At 39.8% G+C, this 26,166-nt stretch overlaps 2 protein-coding genes across 5 annotated transcripts; one reads left to right on the top strand and one right to left on the bottom strand.

Moving 5' to 3' along the window:
• The first annotated feature begins 6,745 nt into the window (after positions 1-6,745).
• On the top strand, positions 6,746-17,197 carry LOC104239499 (uncharacterized). 3 transcript variants are annotated; one of them, XM_009794142.2, is made up of 10 exons: positions 6,746-7,006; positions 9,007-9,379; positions 9,460-12,005; positions 12,100-12,242; positions 12,441-12,730; positions 13,019-14,357; positions 14,435-14,483; positions 14,571-14,818; positions 14,912-15,019; positions 16,241-17,197. In XM_009794142.2, the coding sequence occupies exons 2-10, from the start codon at positions 9,196-9,198 to the stop codon at positions 16,473-16,475; spliced, it is 5,142 nt and encodes a 1,713-aa protein (XP_009792444.1). In that variant the 5' UTR covers positions 6,746-7,006; positions 9,007-9,195; the 3' UTR covers positions 16,476-17,197. The 3 variants fall into 3 exon arrangements, with proteins under 3 accessions (XP_009792444.1, XP_009792442.1, XP_009792443.1); XM_009794140.2 differs by having other exon boundaries at positions 12,441-14,357; XM_009794141.2 differs by having other exon boundaries at positions 6,798-7,006; positions 7,608-9,379; positions 12,441-14,357.
• A 1,050-nt stretch (positions 17,198-18,247) lies between these two features.
• LOC104239500 (uncharacterized) lies at positions 18,248-25,730 on the bottom strand. 2 transcript variants are annotated; one of them, XM_070147777.1, is made up of 9 exons: positions 25,390-25,730; positions 24,489-24,573; positions 24,022-24,063; positions 21,240-21,408; positions 20,517-20,569; positions 20,182-20,406; positions 19,424-19,470; positions 19,179-19,249; positions 18,248-18,995 (listed from the first exon to the last, which is right to left on the bottom strand). In XM_070147777.1, exons 1-8 carry the CDS (start codon positions 25,692-25,694, stop codon positions 19,195-19,197), a joined length of 981 nt encoding a protein of 326 aa, XP_070003878.1. In that variant the 5' UTR covers positions 25,695-25,730; the 3' UTR covers positions 18,248-18,995; positions 19,179-19,194. The 2 variants fall into 2 exon arrangements, with proteins under 2 accessions (XP_070003878.1, XP_009792447.1); XM_009794145.2 differs by having other exon boundaries at positions 18,248-19,029; positions 25,390-25,729.
• Positions 25,731-26,166: the final 436 nt, after the last annotated feature.

Raw genomic sequence — 26,166 nt, 5'->3', positions numbered from 1 at the left:
TGCCTTGCCACCCTTTAATTCTGCCCACCACCTTGGAAATGAGACTATTGAAATTCATAATTCTACTCCTTCCAATATACAGAGGGCAACCCAGGTATGTGAGAGGAGAGTCCCTTCTGTTAAAACCTGTTACTTCTTGAATTCTTCTGATAGCGCTTAGTAGAGCACAGTTAGCAGTCATGAAGTGGCTCTTTTGTCTGTTTATGAGTTGGCCAGTTATTTTTTCATAATTGGTGAGGATCCACATGATTTTCCTTAGGGAGGATCTTCTACCAAAAGTGAAGATGATAATGTCATCTGCAAAGCTTAGGTGGTTGATCTGAGGACCTCTCCTCTTCATATAGAATCCATGAAAAAACTCATTATGGTTCAGAGTGTTGAGCATCCTTGACAAGAGTTCAGCTCCTATGATGAAAAGGGAGGTGCTAAGGGATCACCCTATTTGAGACCTCTAGTAGAGTGGAAGAATCCACACCTAGTGCCATTGACAATGACTGAATACCAGTTGTTAGACAAGGTTCTCCAGATCATGTCAATGATCATTTCACAAAAACCCATTCTCCTGAGCATAAGTCAGGTGAAGCTCCAGGAAACTCTGTCATAGGCCTTGGCCATGTCTAACTTGATAACTACATTTGACCCCACATTTGGCTTCTTGATTCCATGGACAATTTCTTGTGCAAGCATAATGTTCTCTGAGATGTTCCTGCCTTTTACAAACCCAGACTGATTTGCAGAAATTATTCTTGGAAGAATGGGACTGAGCCTTGAGCATATAACCTTGGAAATGATTTTGTTAATAAAGTTACTGAGACTGATTGGCCTAAATTCTGTGAGACTGTTGGGGAATTCCACTTTAGGAAGTAAGACAAGGCAAGCATTGGTCATTTATCTAGGCATTGGGATGCCCTTGAAGAAAGACAAAACAACATTGAGGAGGTCTTCCTTAATCACTTCCCAGCATGCCTCAAAGAATTTCCCATTCATGCCATCAGGGCCTGCTGCACTAGAGGGATTCATGGAAAAGACAACTTCCTTCAGTTCTATCATTGATTGATCTTTGGTAAGATTGTCATTGTCATCATTGGTAATCATGGTTGGGATGATGGAGAGTAAATCTTCCCTGATGATTGAGTCATTGTCAGAGAATAGTTCATGGAAGTACTCACAGGCAACCTTTCCAATGTTCTCATCACCTTGGATCCATTCCCCTTCCTCATTCTTGATTTTGTGGATGTACAGCTTCCTTCTTCTCCCTCTGATTAGGCTATGGAAATACCTTGAATTGGCATCCCCTTCCTTGAACCATTGGAGTTGAGTTTTCTGTTTCAATACATCCTGCTCCACCTTTAAGTGTCTGACATATTGGGCCTTGAGTTCATTGAGATTTTCTCTGTCAATGTCATTGTTTGTATGAGCCCATGTAATCTCTGCATCTTTCACTTTTTGTTCAAATTCTTTGACTTTTTGGAAGATGTTCCCATGTTGTTGTCTAGACCACAGACTTAGAGCATGACTCGGGGATTTCATTTTCTGGTGAAATACCCATATAGCATTACCTCTGACTTCTTTGTTCCAGATTTCAACAACCAGAGGCATAAAAAATTTTTTGTCTACCCAGTAGTTAAGGAATTTGAAGTACTTTTTGCTACTATTTTGTCTTGTATGAAGTTCCAAAAGTAATGGATTATGATCAGATCATGCTGAAGCTAGATGAGAGATTGTGGCAGCAGGAAAGGCTTCCGACCATAGATCATTGGCAAGACCCCTATCCAATCTTTTCCATACAATAGCACATTGCCCCCTTACATTAGACCATGTGACTTTGGACCCATAGAAACCCAGATCCATAAGACCACAGTCCTTCATCATGCTCAAAAAGTCAATGTTTTTGGACAGCTGGTGTGAAATGCCACCAATCTTTTCTTCAACAGAAGCTATGACATTAAAATCTCCAATGACACACCATGGTACACTACATGTGGTTGATTTCTACCTTAAGGTTTCCCACAGAGGTCTTCTAAGGACTGTTTTGCATTTGGCATAAATGACTGTTAGGTGAAACAAGGTGCCATTTTCTACATGCTGCATCTCTAGGGACAATTGTTGCTCATCATGATCCAGGACTTTGGCAGTGAAATCTTTATCCCAAAAAAACCCATATATTATCATTAGCATTAGAAGCAGCTTGGTCCATTGAGAGTTGGAGTTTGAAAAAATTGATATAAAAGTTGTCCAAGAAGGGTTCAAGGACAGCTATAAAGGAGAGTTTGTGAATTTGTTTCAGGAGTTTAAGCCTTTCAATAGCCCCAGGGGTCCTGATGCCTCTTACATTCCAAATGATTGTACTAATCATTGGAAAGAGGGCTCAAGCTTGTGTTTTGGTGGGACACTGCTGCTTCTATTTTTAGCAGCTCTACTTATGGTAAGACTAGGAAAGGTGGTTTTTCTGGCAGACAAAGTGGCATTATCAGCCTTTTTCTATTTTGATTTTCCATTAACTACCTCAATCAACAGTTCACAGTGTTGTTCTTCTTCAGGGAGTTCTTCACTACAAACACTGTCAATTTCCTTATTCCCATCACTTTCATCCTCAGACTCAATTGGTTTGTATTCATCCTGTTGAGGGGGGTATCTGTTGAAAGGGCAGGCAAATGTGAGTTTGTGAGTTTTGGTCTTGAGGTTTTCATCTTTGGTGGGGAAGTCTGAATCATTGCCATCTGAGGGTGGTTCTTTGTCATTTAGAAGTGGTTGGGATAGGGATAGTTTGGCAATGACTGAGTGCCTATAAGCAATAGATGATGCATCAGGGATGTTTTTTTGCCGGGTGATAGGGTTCAAATTCTGGGAGATATCAGGGGGTTCATTTATGCTTATTCCTGCATTTCTGTTCTTCATGGCTTTCCTCTTTTTCTGGCTAGGTTTATTTCTAGTTTTCTGAGTTTGAATTGGGAAATCAGCAGCAGCTTTAGCTTTTTCTTTGAGGAGTGCTTTCATTTGTGCAGATGGATCTTCTTCAGAACACTCAGAAGCTGAGGCCTCCTCAATTGTTACATTATCAAAATTCTGAACTTGTTCTTTACTAGAGTACGAAAGTGTGGTTGCAGGGGTTGATTGGTCAATCCTATGGTCAGTCAAATGTGCAGAAGCACACTCATGCAAAACATGAGGAGACACCACCCCATCTGGAACCCCTTCCTGTCTACCTATGTATTTCTCCTGACAGTTCACCTTTCCTCCTTCAACTTCACCAGAATTAACATGGGGAATATGGGGAATGGGGTGACTCTGAGCAACAGAGTCAACAACATTAGAAATAATAGGGGGGTTTCGGGGGTTCTGGGCACCAGAACCTTCACTCCTCTCCAGATGAGCTAGAGGATTGATAGTAGGCATACCTGAGGGGGAGGGGGTGTCCTGTTGCTGGTTTTCCTTTGGTGTGGGCTGAGGCTGCTGAGTGTTTGGTTGTTTGTGTATGTAGACTTGTTGTTGTCTCTTGGTTTGAGTGTTACCCTTAAAGTTCTTCTTCCTTTGTGTTTGCCATTCCTCGGTTGCTATTTCCTCTGTTGCATTTTGTTGTTCTACTGGTTTTTGGTGCCCTTTTGCCTTTGGTTTTTCATTGTGGTTTGATGCTCCCTTCTTTGGTTTCCCTTGCTGGTTGTTATTTTGCTGTTGCTTGCTTGATTCTGCATGATCTGTGATTTTTTGTTGGTTATTTGGGAGAGTAGTAGTTGCTGCTTCATTTTCTTCTTCTTTTTTCCTATTGGTTTCCAAATCCCTTTGTTTGACAGGGCATGCTTGTGCATTATGGCCAAGATGTCTGCAGTGAGTGCTATATGATGGAAGGCTTTCATATTGGACTTCAAGCCAGTGCCCATCCCCATTCACATCCTGGTCTTCATCATAACCTAGCCAAACACGAGTTGGCCTTTTCTTGGTGAGATCTATTTGTATTTTGACTTTCACAACACTACCTCTGGTCTTCTGGAAGGATGCTAGATCAAGAAAAAGTGCTTTTCCAATGGGAGATAAGAGGAGGGGATAAAATCTCCATGTAATAAAGATGCCATGAGAGTTCTGAGATCATGATCCATACAGGCACAATGGGGGAGTCTTCATTTGGTTTGAAAATTGGATTCCAAGCTTCAATTCTCATCAGCTGACCCTGTATGTACATGTTCTGCTTGCTCCATACAGTGGAGTGATCATACTCGTTGTCCAAATCAATGTAAACAGTTCTTGCATTGAAATGGGCAATTTTCACACCACCTTTGAGTACTGTTTGAACAATGAAGCTCTTCCTGATCACATCCATTCTGGGCATAGTATTTGAGAATTTGCCCACAACTGTAAACTTACATCTGTCAGCAAACTTCACCATGTAGTCTTCCTTCTTAAAAATGACTGTTGGCTTGCCTTATTTGGTGGTAATAATTGGAGGAGAGAACTGGATGGGGGCTATTTCTGCCTCATGTCTGGCTCTCAACCTAGTTACATAGGAGTGGGTGACTATTGGGGGTGGTGGAGGTGGATTAAGGGGTAGTTTTGGTTTGTTTTGGTTGACATTTGGCTGGGGGATGACAGTGGAGATTGGATTGGATTGAGGGGGTGTCATTGGCTTCTCCTGGGGTGGATTTTGGTTCTTTTGGTTTCTCCTTGGAAAATTTGGTTTGTCAAAGTTGGAAAAAATTTTAGGATTGGAGTTGGGGATGGCAGGGTTGTTTTGGACCTATGATTGTTGATTGGTCTGGGCAATGTCACTTAAGGCAGGAACAACAGAGATTGGCAATTGTGAACCTGAAGGTTAAAGAGGTTCTATAGTAGAAACCTTAGCTTTAACATCTGGAGAAGCAACATTGGTCACGAGGCCAATTGTGTTAGCAGCATCAGTTGATGCATTTGGTCGAGCATCTGTGAGATCTAGGTCTGCATTAATGCCATTTTCAGCATTCGACAAGTTGGGCTCGTTTAAAATCTAACTTTAGGATTTGGAAGCATTCTCCTGAATCATAGGGGTTGTTTGGCATTGGTCCTGTGCCGGTTAGATTACCAGAGCTCCATTGCCTGCCAAGTCGTGAGTTTCAGAATTTGCCTTTTGGGAGAATTGATCAGTTCCTATGTTGGATTGGTTAGAAATTTTACTTACCTGCTGCTTTGGATGTGTAGAAATATTTGCAATTGGTTGTTGCAATCCAATTGCCCCAGAAGAGTTAGTAGTATTTTGACCACCATCTGAAGGAGAAGAGTTCAGTAGGGCAATTGGTTGTTGCAATCCAATTGCCCCAGAAGAATTAAGCACATAATTGAATTTATTTTATGTTGGATTGGGCTTAATTAAACTAACTATATTTGTCCTATGTTGGATGCAAAGCTTGTAGAATTGAGGCGGTTGATCGATACCCATATAAAATTGATGGTGCTAAATTATTATCTTCAGCAGTACAATCCTTTTGGTACCCAGTATTATCAGTTTGGCCGGTTGGACCTCCATTTCCGGCCAATACCGTTTCACCAGAATTGTTCGATTGAACTTTGGTATTGATTCCCATGGTAGAATTGGTTAAATTTTGGTGTGGAGGCTCGTTTTGTGATGGAGAAGAATCTCCATGGATTGGATTTCCGTTTTTTGACCCAGAATCACCAAGGGATTTTTTCAAAGTTCCCAGGTGATTTTTTGCTACAGTGACCTCGACGCCCTTTTGAAGGATCGTAGCGACTGGGATGGAGGCTTGAAATGATTCTAGTACGGTTGTATGCATCTTTGAAAGACGCTTCGTTTGCATCTGGTCTGGTGTTTTTCTACCGGTGGAAGACGGAGCTATGGCCATTTGGCCACTGCCCGTGTATTGTAGCTTTTGGTTCAACTTGGAGCGTTATTCTTATTTCTTCTTCCTTGTTTCAATTCTTCTTTTGTCCTCTTTTGTCTTCTTTTAATTTCTTTTATCTTCTTTAAATTTTTTCTTGTCCCCTAATTAAATAATCACAACTTTATTCTTGTATTGTATAAAATACACATAAAATCTCTACTTTGCTCTAATTTTCGTTTTCAACCTATCGATATATAAAATAAATTCAATTAAGCACAAATATAGTATAGTTTTGCATTAAAACACCTAAATATAAAGTAAGTAATGCATTAAAAATATATAATTATAGCCAAACATCAGATACCATATTAAATTTGAAAATATTCATAAATATGTTGTTTTTATATGTCTTTTGATTTCACCCAACACACAGTAAATTGGTATGGGACCTAAGACAGTGGCGAATTCAAAAATTTCATTAAGGGTGTTCATAATTTAATATACATGTATAATTGATTTATATATGCAGAATAATTTTTATATACTCATTATAATATTTCGATGAATTATGTTCAACTGACAATCCTTTATTGTATGTGACTACACCTCTGGCCTGAGATCTAATAATTACAAGTATTTATTGTACCCAATCTCATGCCAATATATAGCAGAGAGATTAAAATACACGTTGCACAAACTTAAAAATAATATAATAAATTCAATAAAGGTTGTCGACTTTATGAATTTTTTCCATATATCCAGCGAGCATTAGACTCTTTTTGGAGGGAAAATTTAAGAACAAACTATACTTTGAATTATGCCTTAAGGTACTTTCAATTGGATTATTCGGGAAAAGGAACCCCAAATAACGCAGTGGGGCCCACATACTCCTTATGGCAAAAGGTTAATGACCTACCTGAGAACTTACCAATCAGAACGCAAAGCTCCGAAACCCGGATTCGGATGTGGATCTCATCCTCGACCCGAACCTAACCACGCTCCGCAGTTCGTTGAAAATTACGCACTCACTTTATCTCTCTCCAACTCTCTCTCTTTCCCTTTTTCCTCTCTCTTCAGCTTCTTTCACTGTAGCTTCTCTCTCTGCGCAATTGCCATTTCTATCGGCGATTCAAAAACTTACAATTCGGATAGCCAAAGGATCCGTTCCAAGCTCAGTTGGTGCAGCTTCGGGATTTGTTGTAAGTGTATCTTTATCAAAATTCCGTTCCGTGTATTATCACGAGCCCTAGTCTCTCTCTGTGGATTTGGGATTTTAGCGTTTCAGGCTAATTTACAGTGAATAAACAGCTTGAACTATAATTTTGTCATTTTTATATTTAATCTCTGTAATCTGTATTTAGATGTCACCTAAGTCTTTCAGATGGTACTGGCGAATTGTAAAAATGGTGCCTTTTTACAATTGACTGCTCTTCTCAGACTCGGCAATTAACATCGTTAGTATTTTAGTTGAATGAAACGGACGAAAATGAAGAGAAATGGATATCGAAGTTTCAGGAAGTTGGGCATTGAGGTAGTAGTTGTTGTTGGAGCTGATTAACGTTAGTATATATACTTTTTGCAAAGTTGGACACAAAAGTCCAGCTTTGTTTCCATCCAAACCTGTTGCCCGATCATAGTCAACAACATAAAATTATACTTATAAATATTGTAAACAACATAATAATCTGTTGTTAGTAAGTCACTGTTATCACTTACCAGTACATGCTTTTACATTCGGAAACTGACTAGGAATTGGAAAGTAGTTAGTTCTGATTGATATATTTGAATGCTTTATTCCAGAAGGAGAACTGGCGTTTGCCAAACTTTGGAGGAAATGTGTTCCTTGACAGTTTAGTAAAGGACCCTGTCGATGGATTTTAGGTCTCTCCTTTGTTAAGAGAAAGATCCTGACTTTTCTTTATTCTCAACAAGATTTCATTCCTTTCATCAACAAAGGTAACGACGATCCAGGAGTCAGCCCTTTTTAGGGAAAAGTCGAATTTATTTTTTAATCCCTGGGGAGTTTCACGCTCGAGACCAATCATCTATGTAAAATAGATGAGAGCGAGAAAGAAGGCTCGAGAGACCTGTCTGGAATCAATCAACAAAAGCTTCACTTCACCTGCACAAGCACACGGTACTATACTAATGGAAGCCCTACCTACCGAGGTAACTGGTAAATATAGACCAATGAAAGATATCCCCAGTGGGCACAACAACATTTTGAGTTGCTCATCATACTAGCCTAGTTTTGGAAGCGAGGGCCAAAGCTTGTAATCTATGTCTGCTTTGAAGCATTTTGACATCGAGCGGGCGGGTGAGGACTTTCTTAGATGAATAGCATCATCGTACTAGCCCTAGTTTTGAGAAAGTGTGGGTGACCATGTCACCTCTTTGAACAAATGACTGATGACGCTTTATAACCAAAATTTTATACAGTTGCATGTTATTGGGTTGGTGAGATTGCTTGCCCTTGGTAAATAAGAAATCAGTACGACAAGTAAGGTTTTATTCATTAACCAGTGGGATAGCTTTTTAACTTGACCATAAACTATGACATATTTAGCACTTGTCCTGATTCTGGTAATGAGCTTGCGTAAGGTCAATCTGAGGTTATGCCAGCAGTTTTACCTTGACTGATGCAATCCAAAGGAAATGCTCGCTTAAGTCAAAGCACTAGATATTCTGATGCTTCTCATTCTTGAGAAAAATGGCAGATCCAGTTTAGTTTTGCATGTTAAAACCCCGCCCGCCGGCCTTTTCTTTTACCGGATGGAAACAAGTGTGGTATGCACCAATGTGTTTGAAATTTGAATTGCCTCGTCTTGGCGGTTTTATCGAACACTTGTTATCGCGGATGCCTTTTTTTATTACTCTTTATAGCCATTGCTGGTCTTTCTTTTGTCTATGTCATTTGGTCAACTATAAGCTCTCTTCTGTGATTACTGACTGAGGAAAAGGTGCGAGCTTCAATGCTGTTGATAATTAACATGTACTAGCCATTGATTATGTATTCTACGGATTATATGTATCTGCATGTTTATATAAATTTTAGTTGTGTATTGAAGCAATTCCATCAAAGTAAGTGTGAATCTTCAAGTATTACTGTATGCCTTTTCTTTGTCATCTCAGCTAATATCTGTTGCCACTTAATATGTCTCTACTTTCACCCAACTGAGCTTGGATGAATGTCTTGCAGGTTTTTGCAGTTGTCGAGGAGGCAACTGATTCTTAGCTTCTAAGAATAGTGATCCAAGTTATTATGTTTAAGTTCTGGAATTTACATTGCAATGCTAGATAGAAAAAAGGTTGAGTTTATTGATATCTTGCTATGTTAGTAATTGTATAGCAACATTTAACAATCAAAGGTTTGGGACTTAAATTATCTATGCCTGGCAATGAAGTCAGAGATAGGGTTCACAATTTTTTCGCACAAGACAGCTTGTCACAAGGAGAACAGCATTCCCCGGTAGTGGACGGGAATTTTCCAGCACTAAGTAATATTTTGGGTGTTGGAAGCCAGAGACAGACAGGTGGACTGAGTTCCAACACATACAATTTACAGAACTCTGGTAATTTGATATGTTGTCTAAACTTTATTTGGCAGCCAAGTAGCTTGTTGGGCGATTTTCTTACTTTCCTTTGTTTGCAGAAACTACGAGAGCAGGTAGCAGTTATCCATTTAATGTGCAGCGTGGCTTGGACTCTGCACAATCAACCCCATGGGCTGAGTTTGCTAAAAGTCAGTCACAAAGTCAGCAGCCAAACTTGAATGGAAGCATGTATGGTAATCAGTATTACCAGACAAAGCAGGATGAATCCAGATTTCTGGCTGTGAATACAGGTTCTAATCAGTGTAATCTAGCCTCCGGTGCCTCATCTTTTCATGAATTGCAGCGAGGGGTGGGTCTTGAGCAGCAGGCAAGGGGACCAGTCAGGTCAGAACCTTCTGGAGGTCCTATTAGTTTTGATCTTTTTGGTGGTCAGCAAATGAACCGTCAGCAATCAAACATGCTGCAATCTTTGCAACGGCAGCAGTCTGGGCTTAACAACGAAATGCAGCAACTGCAACAGCAAGTCATCTTCATGAAGATGCAAGAATTTCAGAGGCAACAGCAACTAGATGCCAGTCCACAACATGCATTAAATCAGGTTCCTCCCCTTGCTAAGGTGGCATCTAGTAGCCATTCCCCTGCTTCTGTTAATGGCACTACAAATTCCGGTGCAGCAAATTATGCGCTCGCAACTGAGATTGGCAACACTAACTGGTTGCAACGTGGTTCTCCAGTTCTTCAAGGATCCTCAAACGGATTCAATCCCACAAATTATGGCCAAGCTGCACAACATTTGATGGGTTTGATTCCTCAACACATTGATCAGTCTCTATATGGAACTCCTGTTTCCGATTCAAGAGGAAGCTTGAACCAATTTCTACAGATGGGAACAAAGAAGCCTGCAGTGCAGCCAATGCCAACCTTTACTGGTTCATTTCCGGGTAATGAATGTGCTGCATTGTCAGATCAAGCCAGTGGGCCGGATGGGACTTCCATTCCTAGACAGGGATTACAAGGTGAGAATTTTTTTGGTCATACTGTAAGTCAAGCTCAATCTAATGCGATCAATATCAAGAACCTTCAGCAAGCAAATATTATGCAAAAAGGTTCAGCTCTCCAGGATTTCTGCGGCAGACTGGATCTGAGCAATCCCTCAGAGACCTCGCAGGAGAAAGCGGCACCAACTTCTTCACCAGAGAATAAAGTTGGTTTAGATCCTACAGAAGAAAGAATTTTGTTTGGTTCAGATGATAATATATGGAATGCCTTCTCCAAAAGCCCTAATAGGAATGACGAAGGTGGTAATCTTTTCGATAGTGCAGGATTACTGACCGGATTTCCTTCTCTCCAAGGTGGTACTTGGAGTGCTCTTATGCAGTCTGCTGTTGAAGAAGCTTCTAGCAGTGATGTTGCCCCGCAGGAGGAATGGAGTGGTTTGAATTTTCACAGTGCTGAAATTTCTTCAGGGAATCATAATTTGATGTACAACAGTGGGAGACATAAAGCATCTTCTGCTGAAGACAAATTGCCCCTAGCCCCATCCTTGAATTTTTCTGTTCAACCCTGTGATAGCACCAATGTGAACAACAGCTTTCACAACGTCCAGGAGCACAGGTTTCCATATGAGCGAGGCCAGAATATGCAAACGAATTCTCTAAGACTTGACCAGTCATCAGATGGAGGAAGCAAGTCGTCAGATTTTGGTCCACTGCAGACATCAGTTGAAGCAAGCCAGAAATTTAGCAATACTTCACATCCTCTTGACCCTGAGATGATTGCAAGAAGGGTTTCTGGTAATTTGACAGCTGAGCTCGGTGGAGCTAGACAACCGTGGATGAATTCAGCTAATTGGGGTGTTCTTGGATCAGCAGTACCATCTGGAGATGCAGCGTTAAGTATTTCAAGTGATAACTCATCAAAACGTTTGCAGGACAACAATCAGAACAAATGCATCCAAGACGAAGTCTTTCATGGTGGTGTGGCATTGAAATCTAGTCCTCGCCGTATTTCTGCAGTTGGTATGGAGCATGCGGGATCATCTGTGGCTAGTCTGCAGGGGAATTCAGAGGTCTTTAGCTTCTATAACTCTGCCACAGTTCCAAATTCAAGTATGATGAAGGGTGCTGAAGAAACCAAACAATCTCTTCAAAATAATAATCAATCTAATTACTGGACAAATGCTGATTTGGTTAAATCTAATGTAAGTGAAAGTTTGGGGGTTTTACAGCATCATGTTATGAAAGACAACCAGGTTTTGCACTCATCACCGGATGTTGGTGACAAAGAGTTTAAAATGTATGAGATGGAGAACAGTGATAAGAAGGATAACTCAAATGACAGCTATCACTCTAACTCACACCCTCATTCTTCTGCTGGTGGGGTTAGGGAAAATGCATTATCAGATGCTAGTGATTTTAGGTGTCTTCTCATGGGGAAGCAGAAGTTGTCTAATCAGGGTGGTCTGAAAAATTCTTGGCCTCCGAAGTTTCAGTACCATCCCTTGGGAAACTTGAATGAGGATGCTGATCCTCCTTGTAGCATGAAACAATCTACTCATTCTCAATCTGTAGTGCAGCACAATTCCTTGAAAGGACAATCAAAGGTTTTTGGTCAGGTTCCTCAGAGTCAGGCAGAATTAGAAAAGGTAATATATGTGCTTAATGTAGTATTTTTTGAAGAGCCCTCAGTTCTATAAATCCTTGATTAACAGTAAGAGGTGAATGTTCCTTGATCTACAGGGGCAGTTGCCTGATGTTTTGATGGATGGAAAAGGCTCTCACGAGGTGCATTTGCAGAGCAGATTTCCTGGTGTATCTAATATTCCTGGGCTTTTCAATAGATCTCTTGACTTACATTCACCTAATAAAGTTGCACAATCTAGGTAGTTAATTTCCTGATTCTCAGAAATTATTAGTATTAGGTACATTTTAATAGATCCTGTACGATTTAGATGTTCTTTTGTACATATCTTTCCGTATACCTTGAAAACCTTGTTGACTGTCAAGTTGAGAAGTATAAACTACCTTCCAATGATATTCTCCCCTTGGTTTCAATGTTTAGACTGTTCTGTTTTTTGCAGTCCAAACATGCTACAACTTATTCAGAAGGTGGACCAATCGAGAGAGTGTGGTTCTGTGGCACAGTTCGGTCATTCGGAGAACAAAGCATCATCTGAGATGCCTGAAGCAGATGAGTCTGATGAGCCTGTTAGTCATCACCAGAGAAGTCAATCTTCTGCCCCTCAAGGCTTTGGATTGCAACTTGGCCCTCCATCTGGACGTGCATCAGTCCGAAGCCATTCTTTGTCATCTCAGAGCGCTATCCAAGCAGTTAGCTCTTCGCATTCAAGTCATGCTGCTGTTGACACTGGTGAGAAGAATCAAGGTCTAATTCATCAGGCTCAATCCCTACTTCCACCTTCTGACCTCTCCCAGGAAGGGTTGAGGAATAATAGATTTGGTATTCCAGGAAGTAGAAATAATGAAACTTCTATGTACACAATGCCCGGAAACCTTTCTCCAGCATTTGAATCTCTTTCTGGTTTTCCCTATATGGGAGGTCAGATTAAAAGTCCAAATGTGGTTAGGACAACTGAGCAAGTCTCAACAAATCAATCTGTTAGTGTATCTTTTGATAAACATGTTTCCTGTCATACAGAGAAAGGCGACTCTCACAGAGGATCTGCAAGTGGTCAATCTGTGGGGGCTTCCTTGCCGGATGGGGCAGGCAATACACAAGATAAGAGTGTCCCCCCTGCATGCAAATCCCAGTTAAGTAATGCCAATGGTACAGTGAAAAGTATCTTTACCAATCATGTTTCATCCCAGGAGCAAGTGTTAGTTTCTCAGCCATTAGTGTCTGGCATCGCTCAGCAGGATATGTCTTCAAAAATGTCCTCCAGTAGGTGGACTAATTTTCCACCACCTCAGCAACCTTTTGGTGCTCAGTATGACAAGAATCCTTCCCATATCTCCCAATCACATCAGTTGAATATTGTGGAGTCATCGTTGTCTGCTCCAGGGAGGCGAAGTGATCAATACTCCGATAGAGGAGGGAATTTGGCTCCCCAGATTGGTACCAGCTCAGTGAATTCCCTGGGGTCTGCTGAAGCGGAAGAACAGCGTGCAGAGGGAAGCTCTCCGCAAGTACCATTGAGAAATGTTGACCTCGTCCAGAAGATGAATGATTCGCAAGGTAGAGAATCTATTGACAAGTATGTCCTGGGAGGATCTCCTGCAAATTCTGCATCTATGCAGAGAGATATCGAAGCCTTTGGCCGATCCTTGAAGCCAAACAACTTATCTCATCAGAACTATTCCCTATTAAACCAAATGCGGGCCATGAAACAGGTGGAGATAGATCCAAGCAATAGGGCCTTCAAAAGAATGAAGGTAGCAGACAGCAGTGCAGGTGCTCTGCAAGTTCCTTCTGGGGACACTGGAATGCTAGGATTCTCCGGGCCAGAGGATTTGCAAAGAAGCATTTCATCTCAACAAGTGGGGAAAATGACTCCTCAGGATGTACTTGCACTTTGTCAGGATGATTCTCACAGCGGCGCTCACAGCAATAATACAAATTCTGTTAAGCTTGAGCAAACTCAAAATGGTCCTCAGCTGGAACCTTCCTGGTTTAATCAGTGCAGAACCTTAAAAAACGGGCAGATGTTACAGATGTATGATGCACGTAGAGCTGCTGCAATGAAGACAATCAAACAATCTTTCACTATTGGGAACTCTTCCAGTAGTTTGCATGCGCTTAATACTATGCTGCAAGTCATACCTGCAACTGCCGATCGAAGTTCAATCAGTAATCTTGAGCCAAATTCTATCCCCAGCTCTGCTGCAATTGAGCATTTTTCTTCCCCGCAGACATTGCCAGTGAATGCTGGTCATCAGCACCAAATTTTGAAGCCCATGAAGCGGAAACGTGCTACATCTGAACATACTCCTTGGTATAAAGAAGTTTCAGTGGATTCACGGAGCAATCGGACAATCAGGTTCTTATTATGCATAACAATTTCTTTAATAAATCCTCTTGCTTCATGCTGATGTGTTTTTAACTTCCTCTATGCAGCCTGGCAGAAAGAGAGTGGGCTAGAGCTGTTAATAGGCTTACTGAAAAGGTATCATGAACTGACTACTAAAATCCTCTTGTTTTCAAAATTTGATTACCTTTACTTTTCTAATTACCTGTTATTTTCTACTATCAGGTTGAAGAAGGCATTGATTTTATTGAGGAAGGGGCACCAGGGGTTAAAGCTAAAAGAAGGGTTTTATCGACCACTCAGCTTATGCAGCAACTACTTCGCCCTCCACCTGCAGCAATTCTTTCTGCAGAAGCTAATTCAGAGCATGAGAGTGTGGCTTACTCCATCGCTAGATTGGCATTGGGGGATGCATGCAGCATGGTCTGTAGCTCAAATGGTGCTCTGAATATGCCTCCTGATGATAAAAAACTGTGAGTTTTCTGACTGTTGCCTGAGATTGTTCAGTCATGTCTATAACTTTGTTGTTCTTCTGATCCTAATGATATGTTTGATGTAATTTGTAGACTTCCTGAAAACTGCAATACTTCACAGAGGGTTAATAAACATTGTTTTGCCAAAGCCGTAGAAGAGTTAATGGGAAGAGCGAGGAGATTAGAAAGTGACTTTTTGAGGTAATGCTTGATGTTTCATTCGGGTTCTTTTTTTTCCGCCAACAGCAACATGTGCAGACAAGTGTTGACGGTACACGACTATAGCAGATGAGTTTCTATAATATTATATTTGGGACCCAGAGTTCCTGCATTGTTTTTAGGGGCTTTTGGGTGGTGGGAGGGAAAAAAACTAGTCGGAGGTGAAAGAACACCTCTCGATGGAAATCGCAGTCTCTCGCCATGAAGTCATTGAGTAGGTCTGACTTTTCTGCTGTCAATATCAATATTGAGTGATATTTTCACGTTTGAGGGAGGTTATCATATTTCCTCAATTTGTAGAACTTGAGCTCTTCTGTTGCTTTAGACATTTTCTTCCTGCTGATATTTCTTCTCTTCCCCTTCTGGAATATGATCTTGAGTCACGTCTCTTTTTACAAGTTATTTTTCATTTCTGTTGACTTCTGTCTTTGGCTCTCTTAGTAGCATGAGTATGCTAGAAGCTTACATGTAATGATAAATAAAGGTGAATCTGCTAATTACGTAGACACTGCGAGCCCGTTTGGACGTAAGAAATTTTTCCCTTTTTTCGAAAAATTCACTTCTTTTCGAAATCATCATTTGTACTTTGTTCATAAATTTCCAATTTTCACTTGAAGATGTATTTTGGAATTTTTCGAAAATTTGAAAAACTTCAAAAAACTGTTTTTCAAAATTTTCACTCAGACCACTCACAAAACTTCAAAAACAACCCAAAATTATATTCATGTCCAAACACAACTCTAATTTTCAAATACCATTTTCACTTGAAATTTTTTTTCAGTTTTTTTTTTTTTTTTTGGAATTTTACAATTCTTATGTCCAAACTCCCACTACATGTAATGCTAAGTTTTAATTATTGATTTGCAAATCTGAACAATATCCTATTTTACTCAGAAAATCGACAGTTTACTTTGAACTGTGATGGCTTCTTGCTTCTGGTTTAGCACATCTTAAAACATATGAAGCTGATGAAAATGAGGGCACAAGTACTAAGAGTACTTATTGGTTGGTTGCATAGAAACATGGGACTTTTTATTCGGAAATCCACACTTCTGAAGTCTTTAATATCTATTGCCATTTGACTTGTTATTAGTTCTTGGGAGTTCATTTTATCTTTTGATCTGTTCCACTTCTGTTGATTATATATTGTATCTGCTTTTCTGAACTCTGGTTTACTTTCTAATTTGTTGTTCCTATGATCAGACTGGACAAGAGAGCATCCTTATTAGATGTGATAGTAGAAGGGCAAGACCTAGAGAAATTCGCCATTATCAATCGGTTCGCGAAGTTCCACGGTCGGGGACAATCTGATGGTGCTGAGACCTCATCTTCATCAGGCCCAGCTGCACATACCCATAAACCTTTTCCCCAGAGATACGTCACTGCACTTCCAATACCGAAAAATCTCCCTAGTGGGGTACATTGTCTTTCTCTATGATCACAAATGAATTGATTTTTCCCTGTGCTCTGTCATCAATTACCTCAACTTCTGGTAGAAATTTTTGTCCCAGTCATGTACTAGCACTAGCAAGAAGAAAATAGAACCACACAACCAGTATTGCTGAACATACACTCAATTTTCACCTTAGATGCAATGTAGGCTGTCCAATCATTTGCATTAAAAAAAAAAAGAAGAAAAAATTGCCATTATCAAGAAATATATGATTCATTCCATGTACATCTCTTCGAAGACTAGGGTGCCCCATCATTTTTTGCCAGAAGTGGGGAGAATATATACCCTGTGGTTAAAAGTTGTCGATATGTAGTTGGTGAATGGTGCTGTTATATATGTCACCTCCTTGAAGAATTGTGAATGTTGTTATAATTGCTTTAGGCAGGTCCATGTATTTGTATTGGCATCATCATCAAGTATAAGTGATGCCTAGGCTCATAATTTATTCTGGTGATGCCCTGCTTTTTTTATTTTTCGATAAAGGTTAATTATTCTCTTGATGGATCCCTCAACCATTAGTAGTTTTAGAGTTAACAGCTGGAAACAGTGCTAAGCTGTCCAGATTGTTCAGAAATAGTTTAGATGAAAAAGGATCTTTCAGAGCAGCTTGATATTTAATTATTTCCCTTGTACAGAGGTTTAGATCAATGCCTGTACTTTGCCTTATATGGTTCTTAATGTGCAACTGTTGGGCAGATTTTTGATAACTTGTTCTGGGAGTTCTTATAGTCTAAAATGTTGATGTTTCCTCCTGTTATGCGTTGAATTATACCCTCTTTTCTGAGGGCCCCATCTCGCACCCTCCCGCCTTCCTTCACACAACCAGGTTCTGGGAAACAAAGGAGAAAATGCCTCGCAACCTTAACACAAAGTGAAATTTTGCAACTTTAGGGGACATTTTCTCTTATCGGTGTTTTGTTGTCTGTCTCGGAATGAGTAAACAACTGCTTGGTTTGACACGTGATTTGTCAACAGTAACTTTCCTCCAGCATAGCTTTGACGGTCCAGAAAAGAGGTTGATATACGAACTGAGAGAAACTTTGGTTATTTGGTTGATCAAGTACTTGCTTGTGTTCTCTATGTGCTTTGCTTAGTTACAGAATGTCCAAATGCGTGTTGAAACTACGAAGAGATTGAGCATAAGCTGAATAGTAGTAGTTCCAAACTGTAACCTAAGGGTAAGTGAATGCCCAGAATGAGGTGTAACTAAGCGAACCAAAGTTCGATGGAATGTCACTGGAGTTAGCCACGCAATGAACTGTTTAATTTACTTTAACATATGCTGATTAATAGTTTTATCTGAGAATTGCTTGCTTTTTATAGCGTGTAGAAGAATTCATGGATGAGGTAAAGCAAGAATAATACAAGTTAATTCACAAAATTTTTACTATTAAGAATTTTTCTCAAAAGCAATGGAAGATGTAGACAAGTTTGTTTACGAAATGATAAGTATGACGAGTGTAGTAATTTATTCAATTGAAATCGAAGGCATTAATATTAATTCATACCATTTCACATCATAAGGTAGCTTATTCAAATTCCTTACATTAGAATACGAATTAAGTAACAAAACGGTAATTTATTTAACCATCTTACGTTAAAGGAAAACGAAGTTACCGCCTTGCTACTTCAGTTACATGGATTAGCTTTCTCTTACCGCCAAAATTACCTACTTTTACTTCTCTTTTTTTAACATGTAAAATTTGCAGAGTATTTCTGTAACGTTGAGGAAAAAAGTACTCCTTGGCCAATGAGAATTTCCAGAATAGACGTTCACAATATGAATTCCAAACAGTAACTTCATCATAAAGTACGTCTCATGACCACATCCCTATTTTGAGAAATAGGATGTTTTTCCTACCTTGTTATACTGGACACCAACCCAAGCAGACCACCAAGGGCTAATATGAAAGAGGAGTATTCTATCTATGGAACGAGTGAGCCTAGCATCTCTGCCCCCAAAAACCCCCCAATAAATAAACAAACAAATAAATAGAAAACTAACGCTCATAGTTGCTCTTGCTGCAGAATCTTAGTAGCTCAGTTAGTTGGCTACCTAAACTTTCACCTTATTGGTGAGGGTTCAATTCCTCACCTTGTAATCCCCTCCCCCATTTCCCACTCCCCTACCCCAATATATAATTAAAAAAATTAAAAAAAAATAGCAGCTCTTCCTTGCCTCTTCACTTTCATATTACTAAATATGTCAATGTTGGCACTTCACTCGCCGGTTGCTTTAACAAACAAAGACAGCATTAGGCAGTCATTTGTCTGACACTTGGATTCATTGCCTGGGAAACATCAGTAGCATAGTTTGTAAGTTGGATGATTCTCCTGGACAAGGACGACTTCACCATCTTAAATCCCAGCTTAGGTCGCTTTTCTATCATTTCAAGTTCTATCGACCTCATTGGCGAATAGATCCATCGCCATTACATGTATATATACATGCCTCGATCAAATGAGTTGGGGTTATCCATGCTAACCCTTTGTATCCATTCCGCTCTGCTCAGGTGCAATAGATACATCCGCATTATTTCTACAGATAAGTATGAAGATAAAAATCTTAGAAGCTTAAAGATCAGCTCAATGCTTTATTTGGCATATGGATGAGCTCAAGCTTGAAGTTCCAATCTTGGAATTACGCAACGTTAAAATTAAAGCGTTTTTTCACCCTTGTTCACCTACCTGTGTAGTTGAGGCATCAAGATATGGTAACATGCATCTCCTCACCTACCATAGCAAATAATTCACCTATCCTGTCAAGAAACACTAATCTGTTACAACATGATATACAAGGGTAAATATCTCATTCTAGACGAATTTACACATTATATGACTTGTGAACACCAATACCAATAGAAACCAAAAATCGCAGAAGTAGGTTCAGAGTCAAAGATTGAAAAACTTGAAGCGCCACAGAATCACTTTACCTGAATTTATCGACATTGACTTCTGCAAGCCAGGTTGTTAAGTAAACCTACAATTCAAATATTTAATAAGTACATAATGAAAGTGGAAACAACAACAGGAGGTTGGTAAATTTTTCCGTCCAATAAGACAATGATGGATTTTCCAAATCTGATCATCAGCAATTGTATACGTATTTCACTCCACCATTATAAAATATTACCTTGACAATAAAACATGATTCAGTGTCATCCTAAAGGAAACAAAAACTTTTCGAAAAAGCAAACATGATTTAATGAGTTGAAACAGTGCATAGAAGAGACAGGAAAACCTGTCTTGAACTTAAAGGAAAAAAAGTTATAGATAAGTAATAATATCTCCAATATAGCTATCTCGCAGCAATTTCAAGAGAAGTTTGATACCAAAAAAAAAAAAAAGCCTTTATGCTTAAGCCAAAAGCTTTTTTACATGGTTAGAAGTAAGACCTTCAGAAAGACAATTCGTGTGATAGAAGTAAGAGCTTCAGAAATTATATGGGATATACATAATTATTGATAACACCATTAGAGCAACTATGATATCCTACTCAATGTGCCGGCCAAGGGGCTTTTCCCAGAGTAATGATATGATGATATATCACTCACCATCAAGCCTAGAGTCTTTGAAGCACTAGGGATGTGCTTCAGTGTGCTAATAATTCTAACAACTATAGACACAGAGGAGTAGGCACACAAATTTATTCCAAAAACTATAACTTCATATACAACAGGTGACCTGATACCTGGAGAATATTGGTCTCTAATTGATTACTCGATTGCATGGGGGAAGTCCGAGAATTGCAGCTCTCTAGCCTGGGCACGAGTTGATTAAGAACCTCATTTGAGTTTGAATTGCATTTGAGCAGATCTTCAAACTCTCCTACATAGAAATGATCACTCCATTTCAGCCTGTCGACTTGTGAAAATTCCTCGGAACCAATGGAGCATATTTCCATTACAAGCAACCGCTGCACATCACTAAACTTTCAATAAGGCAAAACAAATATATAGATCATAGAAGGTTTGTACCAATAAAGTGAAAAACGCCTCACTGTGGCGGAGGAGATGAGAAAATCACCTTTATATTCGTTTCTGACACAAACATCTGGACTAGCTCCAATGCCAGTTTCTCTGAAGTCATTAGAGAGGAAAATTGTAAATATGAAGTGCTAAGCAGATAAGTAAGAGAAGTTAGTTATCAGTTTAAGACCAAAAGGAAGCCAAGGTATAACTCCTTTTACTGATTGTTTAATAGGACACTCTCCATTCCCGATATCTCAAGTCTATGCGTAGATTATCCACCCCTAAAGCAATATTTTATAGTTAACCAAGGAGATTAAGGGTGACTGCGGAATGTCGTCCGGCCAGGCAGAAGAGACTATCATGTGATCACCAAAACCCTACAACCAGGAAGGGGAGAAACAAAAGATCCTGACGACTCAAACTCAAAATTGAGCTCTAGCAACTTATACCACATTGACAACCAGATTTGCTTAGGTTTTATATGATTACTTCTTTTGATAAGTAGGTTTTATATAGTTACTTCTGTTGTTGGACCATGATATTCCATTTGAACTCATCTCAGGCCAATATCATTTGTAGTACACTAGAGCAAAAGGTTTAATGAAAGCTTTGTGATACCCTTGTACTACTAACTAAGCAGACAATAAATTTAACACTCATTGATTAGCTGGAACTACGAATTAACATATGATAACCTTTTAACAAAACATTGACAAATCTCTGCAGGAATTCCTAATAGTGGGACAGTCTGCAACTTGCAAAGGTTTTAAAGGCATACCGAAATCAAAGATTGACCAAAAGGTGAAAACAGGAATTCCATCACTATCACCAGTGTCATTCTGATCTCCGGGGAACAAAGAAAACTCAGTAAGTGCACTGCCATTTGTTCCTTTGCGGTAACACCTCATAGATTTGGAAACATTGACCATCTGAGTTACAACAGCCACCTGCAGACAGCTAAATAGTCAGGCAATAAACAGGCATGGGAATTTCATAGAAGTCACTGGAATTAAGAAAGTAAAATGCCAGTATACCAGACTCCTAAACAATCGTAGCTTCAATATAGTCATGAAGGAGTAAGATCCATGCCTAAGCAAGAGCTAATTGAAGGAGAGAACTAGAACCAAGTCTCAAAGATAAATCACTTGGCAGTTGGTTTCTGTCAATGAGTGAATAACACGCAAACAACTAAGAACTATATATACATGTCCTGATTCAGTCTTGATTTTTGCACCCTTGACTAAAAGTACTCTAGACCCCAGCTTCCCAAGATACCAAAACTTTTGCAATTTGTATACTGACACCTAGCGATATATATACACTTCACAACAATAATACCCCACTCTAATCCCACTGGGGAGGGTAGAGTGTACGCAAACCTTACTCCTATCCCAGAGGGGTAGAGAGGCTATTTCCGAAAGACCCTCGACTCAAGAAGAAGAAAATAAACAATAGACAATGGAACAATGACAACAACAGAAGCCAGAAAAATAATATCAGCATCGTAAGAAACAGAAAATAGATGGAAAAGCAATAACAATAACCAGTAATAATGCCATAGAAAATAGTGTGAAAACTACATAAACCCCAAAAGACGCAAGGCGAAACATTACCAGCCTAGCCCCGCCCCGGCACAAACGTGGAAAAATGCTCAACTCCCTCCTAACCTACAATGGTCGACCTCCACACCTTCCTATCAATAGCCATGTCCTCGGAGATCTGAAGTCGCGCCATGTCATGGCTGATCACCTCACCCCAATACTTCTTAGGCCACCCTCTACCTCTTCTCATACCTGGCAATGTCAACTGCTCACACCTCCTAATCAGGACATCTATGCTTCTCCTCCGCACGTGCCCGAACCATCTAAGCCTCGCTTGCCGCATCTTGTCGTCCATAGGAGCCACCCCCACCTCCCTCGGAATATCTTCATTCCTAATCTTATCCAACCTAGTGTGCCCGCACATCCATCTCAACATCCTTATCTATGCCACTTTCATCTTCTGGGTATGAGAATTCTTGGCTGCCCAACACTCACCCCATACAGCATGGCCGGTCTAACCACTGCTCTATAGAACTTGCCTTTAAGTTTCGGTGGCACTTTCTTATCACACAGGACTCCAGATGCTAACATCCATTTCATCAACCCCACTGCTATACGGTGCGTGACATCCTCGTCTATCTCCCTATCCCCCGGATAATTGACCCAAGGTACTTGAAACGTCCTCTCTTGGGATGACTTGTGAGTCAAGCCTCGCGCTCATGTCCGCTTCTCCCAACACATCGCTTAACTTACACTCCAGATATTCTGTCTTAGTCCTACTCAACTTGAAACCTTTAGACTCAAGGGTCTATCTCCAAACCTCCGACCTCTCGTCAACGCCGCATCATGTCTCATCAATCAGAACTATATCATCAGTGAACAACATACACCATGACACCTCCTTAAATATGGTGTGTTAGTGCATCCATCGCCAGGACAAATAAGAATGAGCTGAGCGCAAACCTTTGGTGCAACCCCTATAACAACCGGAAAGTGCTCCGAGTCACCTCCCATAGTCCTAACCCTAGTATTAGCTCCCCCATACATGTCCTTTATCACTCTAATGTAGGCTACCATCACACATTTCACCTCCAAGCATCTCCAAAGAACCTCCCTAGAAACCTTGTCATACACTTTCTCTAGGTCAATAAACACCATGTGTAAATCCTTCTTCCTATGCCTGTACTGTTCCACCAACCTCCTGATAAGGTGGATAGCTTCCGTAGTAGAACGACCCGGCATAAACACTTCACAGTAAATACTTTATCTTATAGCTAAAACTTTTTGACCTATAAATTCACTTATATAACTTTGTCAAATTAGTTATATAATTTTTTTGGTCAGATAAAGCTAAAAATGGATAGTCATACAACTATGGGTTGAGAGTGTGATCTCAAGGACGTTGGACATTCCAAGAACGAGATAAATGCAATTCTGGATGTCAAACAAGCACAGATAAGCATGGAAGACAAATGCAGTAAACACTTCAAAAGACCAGTAGAGATATCAGTTTGTTGCTTTTACCAGAATTAGCATCAAAGGAATTTGTGCCAGGATATCTAAACAGCAGATATTTCGTTCACGTAGAAATACATAACACAACTACTGGCCTTCCAAATACTTGGGGATTATAGAAGTAACATTGTGCTTAATCACTCATTCAAACTGTACATGAGGCATAAGTATCTATTTTCCGGTGTTTTTCAAATAGGGATGTTTCCCTTCCAAACATAGGAGAGGGTCGAATGAAATAGGGAGCATTTGAAAGTAATGAAGTTATAAGACATTTGCAGAGGCCTGAACTATTAAAGAAGATGTTAAGCATTACGTAGGGAGATACCGACAGGTTTAGATGTGTAAATAACACAAAACGATATTCAGGTTCCGAGCAACACAGAAGAAAACCACAGCAGAGAATACATCAATTTGATGACAAAATGTTTACCAACTTTACTCAGAGTAGCAAGCTAATCATTGACACATTTATGAAGCGGAGCAGTAAATATGTAGTGTCCATACCATATCTTTGTAAGATGACAAGAGGTTATTCCTATAAGTCTCCTGAAAAATAAAGACAGCTGTGAGAAATTACTCAGAGTACAGTTTGATTTTGTCAATAAACAGAGATGGGTTTTCCATTCTACTTTACAGACTCCTTTCCAGCATACTTGAGCAACTAAATAACGAGGAAAACCTCTGACACGCAATCAGACAATATTTCCAGCATAATCTCGAGCATACTCAATGAGCAATCCAACAACATTAATTTAGCAACAAGAATATTAAGAAATTTGTCGCTTGGAAGGTGCTAATATATTCTCAGTACTTCAAATTCAATAGGTTTTCCATGTAATTATGAGGAAGCAACAAGGGACATCAAAACACATTGGTTCAATCAACTTTATGCAGTGTGCAAATAGCCAGCTTCTAGGACAATTCAAATTGAAGCCAAAAGACTGAAGGACAAAGGCAATTACTATAATCACCTGCTGCTTGAACAATTTCCTACATGCCTTTTTACGTATATCAGGCATATCTGTTAAAACACCCAAGTCCATTGCATCCATATACCTGCATCAAATCTCCAAAGGATGTAATTCAGAATCACTGACAAGTCAATATTGTAAATTGTTAGAGTCCTGCACTAGCTGAGGGTATGGGTTGTAGGCTCTGTTGAGTTAGGGCCAGGATCCATTTTGCTTAACAGAAATCACATTAACCACAATACAAATCCACATACTCTCTTCAATACTATTCCCTCGTCCCCGAAAGAATAAGACAATTACTTTTTTTATGATGGTAGTATTCAGGCCAACTTGTGCGCACCCAACTATTCCATCAGGTACATGCTACCTCCCACCAGCTCAAGTACAAGTTAAACTCTGCCCACCAAGGCTTAGATATATGGAAAGAAATCACCTAGTATTTTTTTGCCTCCGCTCCATTGGGATTTGAACCTGAGGCTTGCTTAAAGTGCTTAAGCCCTAAAGCTCGGTGTTAAGGCGTGTTCACTTTCACGGATGGGTTCTGTCTTCCATGGCACAACAACATATATGTATATAGCTTACTTCTAGTTTTTCCATTCTTTTGTTTGTGTATTGTAGTTATATTTTCTTGCATTACTTCATTGGTGCTTTTCTTAGCAATGCTTAAAAAACTTTGATGCTTCTTTATTCTTTTCGCTTTTGACTACTCTGCTGAGAACTCATGATTCTCCTCCCACTTTGACCACTAACCATACTCTTGGGTGCTGACACAATTATATTTGGAGTCATTTTTCTATTCATACGTTGTGGTACTGCTTTTAACTGTAAAAAAAATGATTTACAGTATCTTTAAGCAAGTTCCTGACTTGTAATTTTATTCAAACGCGTGCTTGAAGTTTACCTTTGGGAGAGATGTGAATTGACTACAGAAGTGGCATATGATCGAGCAGTGGAGGATAAGGAAAACCATTTCGTCCGCAAAGCAGCCAACTTAGACCATTGGTTTCTCAGGTTTCGTTGCGCCGCCGGTCTCCATCGCCGTATATCTTGAGCGGATAACGGCGTCGAAGGCGTTGTTGGCGGCGCCGGATATTTCGCAGCCGGACTTAGAATAGTCCGGTCCGTGGCTACGTCGGAGGAAGCCTGAAAGGTAGAAAGTGTCGGCGACGGCGCCGGAGCAATTGAAGAGAGGAATTTGGACTCCATTGTTGTGAGAGAGACTGATGGCTAAGGTACTAGTAAACTGGTACTGTAAAAGTGGTCATTTAGCACCTTGAATTTTAGAAAGTTAGCACTTAGATCCCTCGATTAGTCAAATTGTCACTATAACAACGTCCCTAATCCCTTGTGAAACCTCAAAAAAGAAAATTACAAACATAAGTAACCCCAATAAGAGAAGTAGTAATACTTTTCCAATTTAAAAAAGAACAATAGATTCAAATTCATTTAGTCCAGTCATCCAACTGTATTGATCGATTACTATATCAATTTTTTTATTATCAATAATAAATTGAGAAAAAAAATTTAGAAGGGAAAAGGGCCAAAACTGTCCCTCAACTATCGAAAATGGAACAACTATATCACTTGTCTGAATTCGGTGAAACTAAAAAAATAGCTAGATTTACAGGTGGTAATTAAAAAATTGTCATCGTTTCAAAAATAATCGAAATTTAGCTAC

Source organism: Nicotiana sylvestris, chromosome 6, assembly GCF_000393655.2.
Source record: "Nicotiana sylvestris chromosome 6, ASM39365v2, whole genome shotgun sequence".
NCBI classification, from domain to species: Eukaryota; Viridiplantae; Streptophyta; class Magnoliopsida; order Solanales; family Solanaceae; genus Nicotiana; species Nicotiana sylvestris.
The sequence above is the reverse complement of the archived record's forward strand: the minus strand, read 5'-3'. Positions and strand labels throughout refer to the sequence as shown.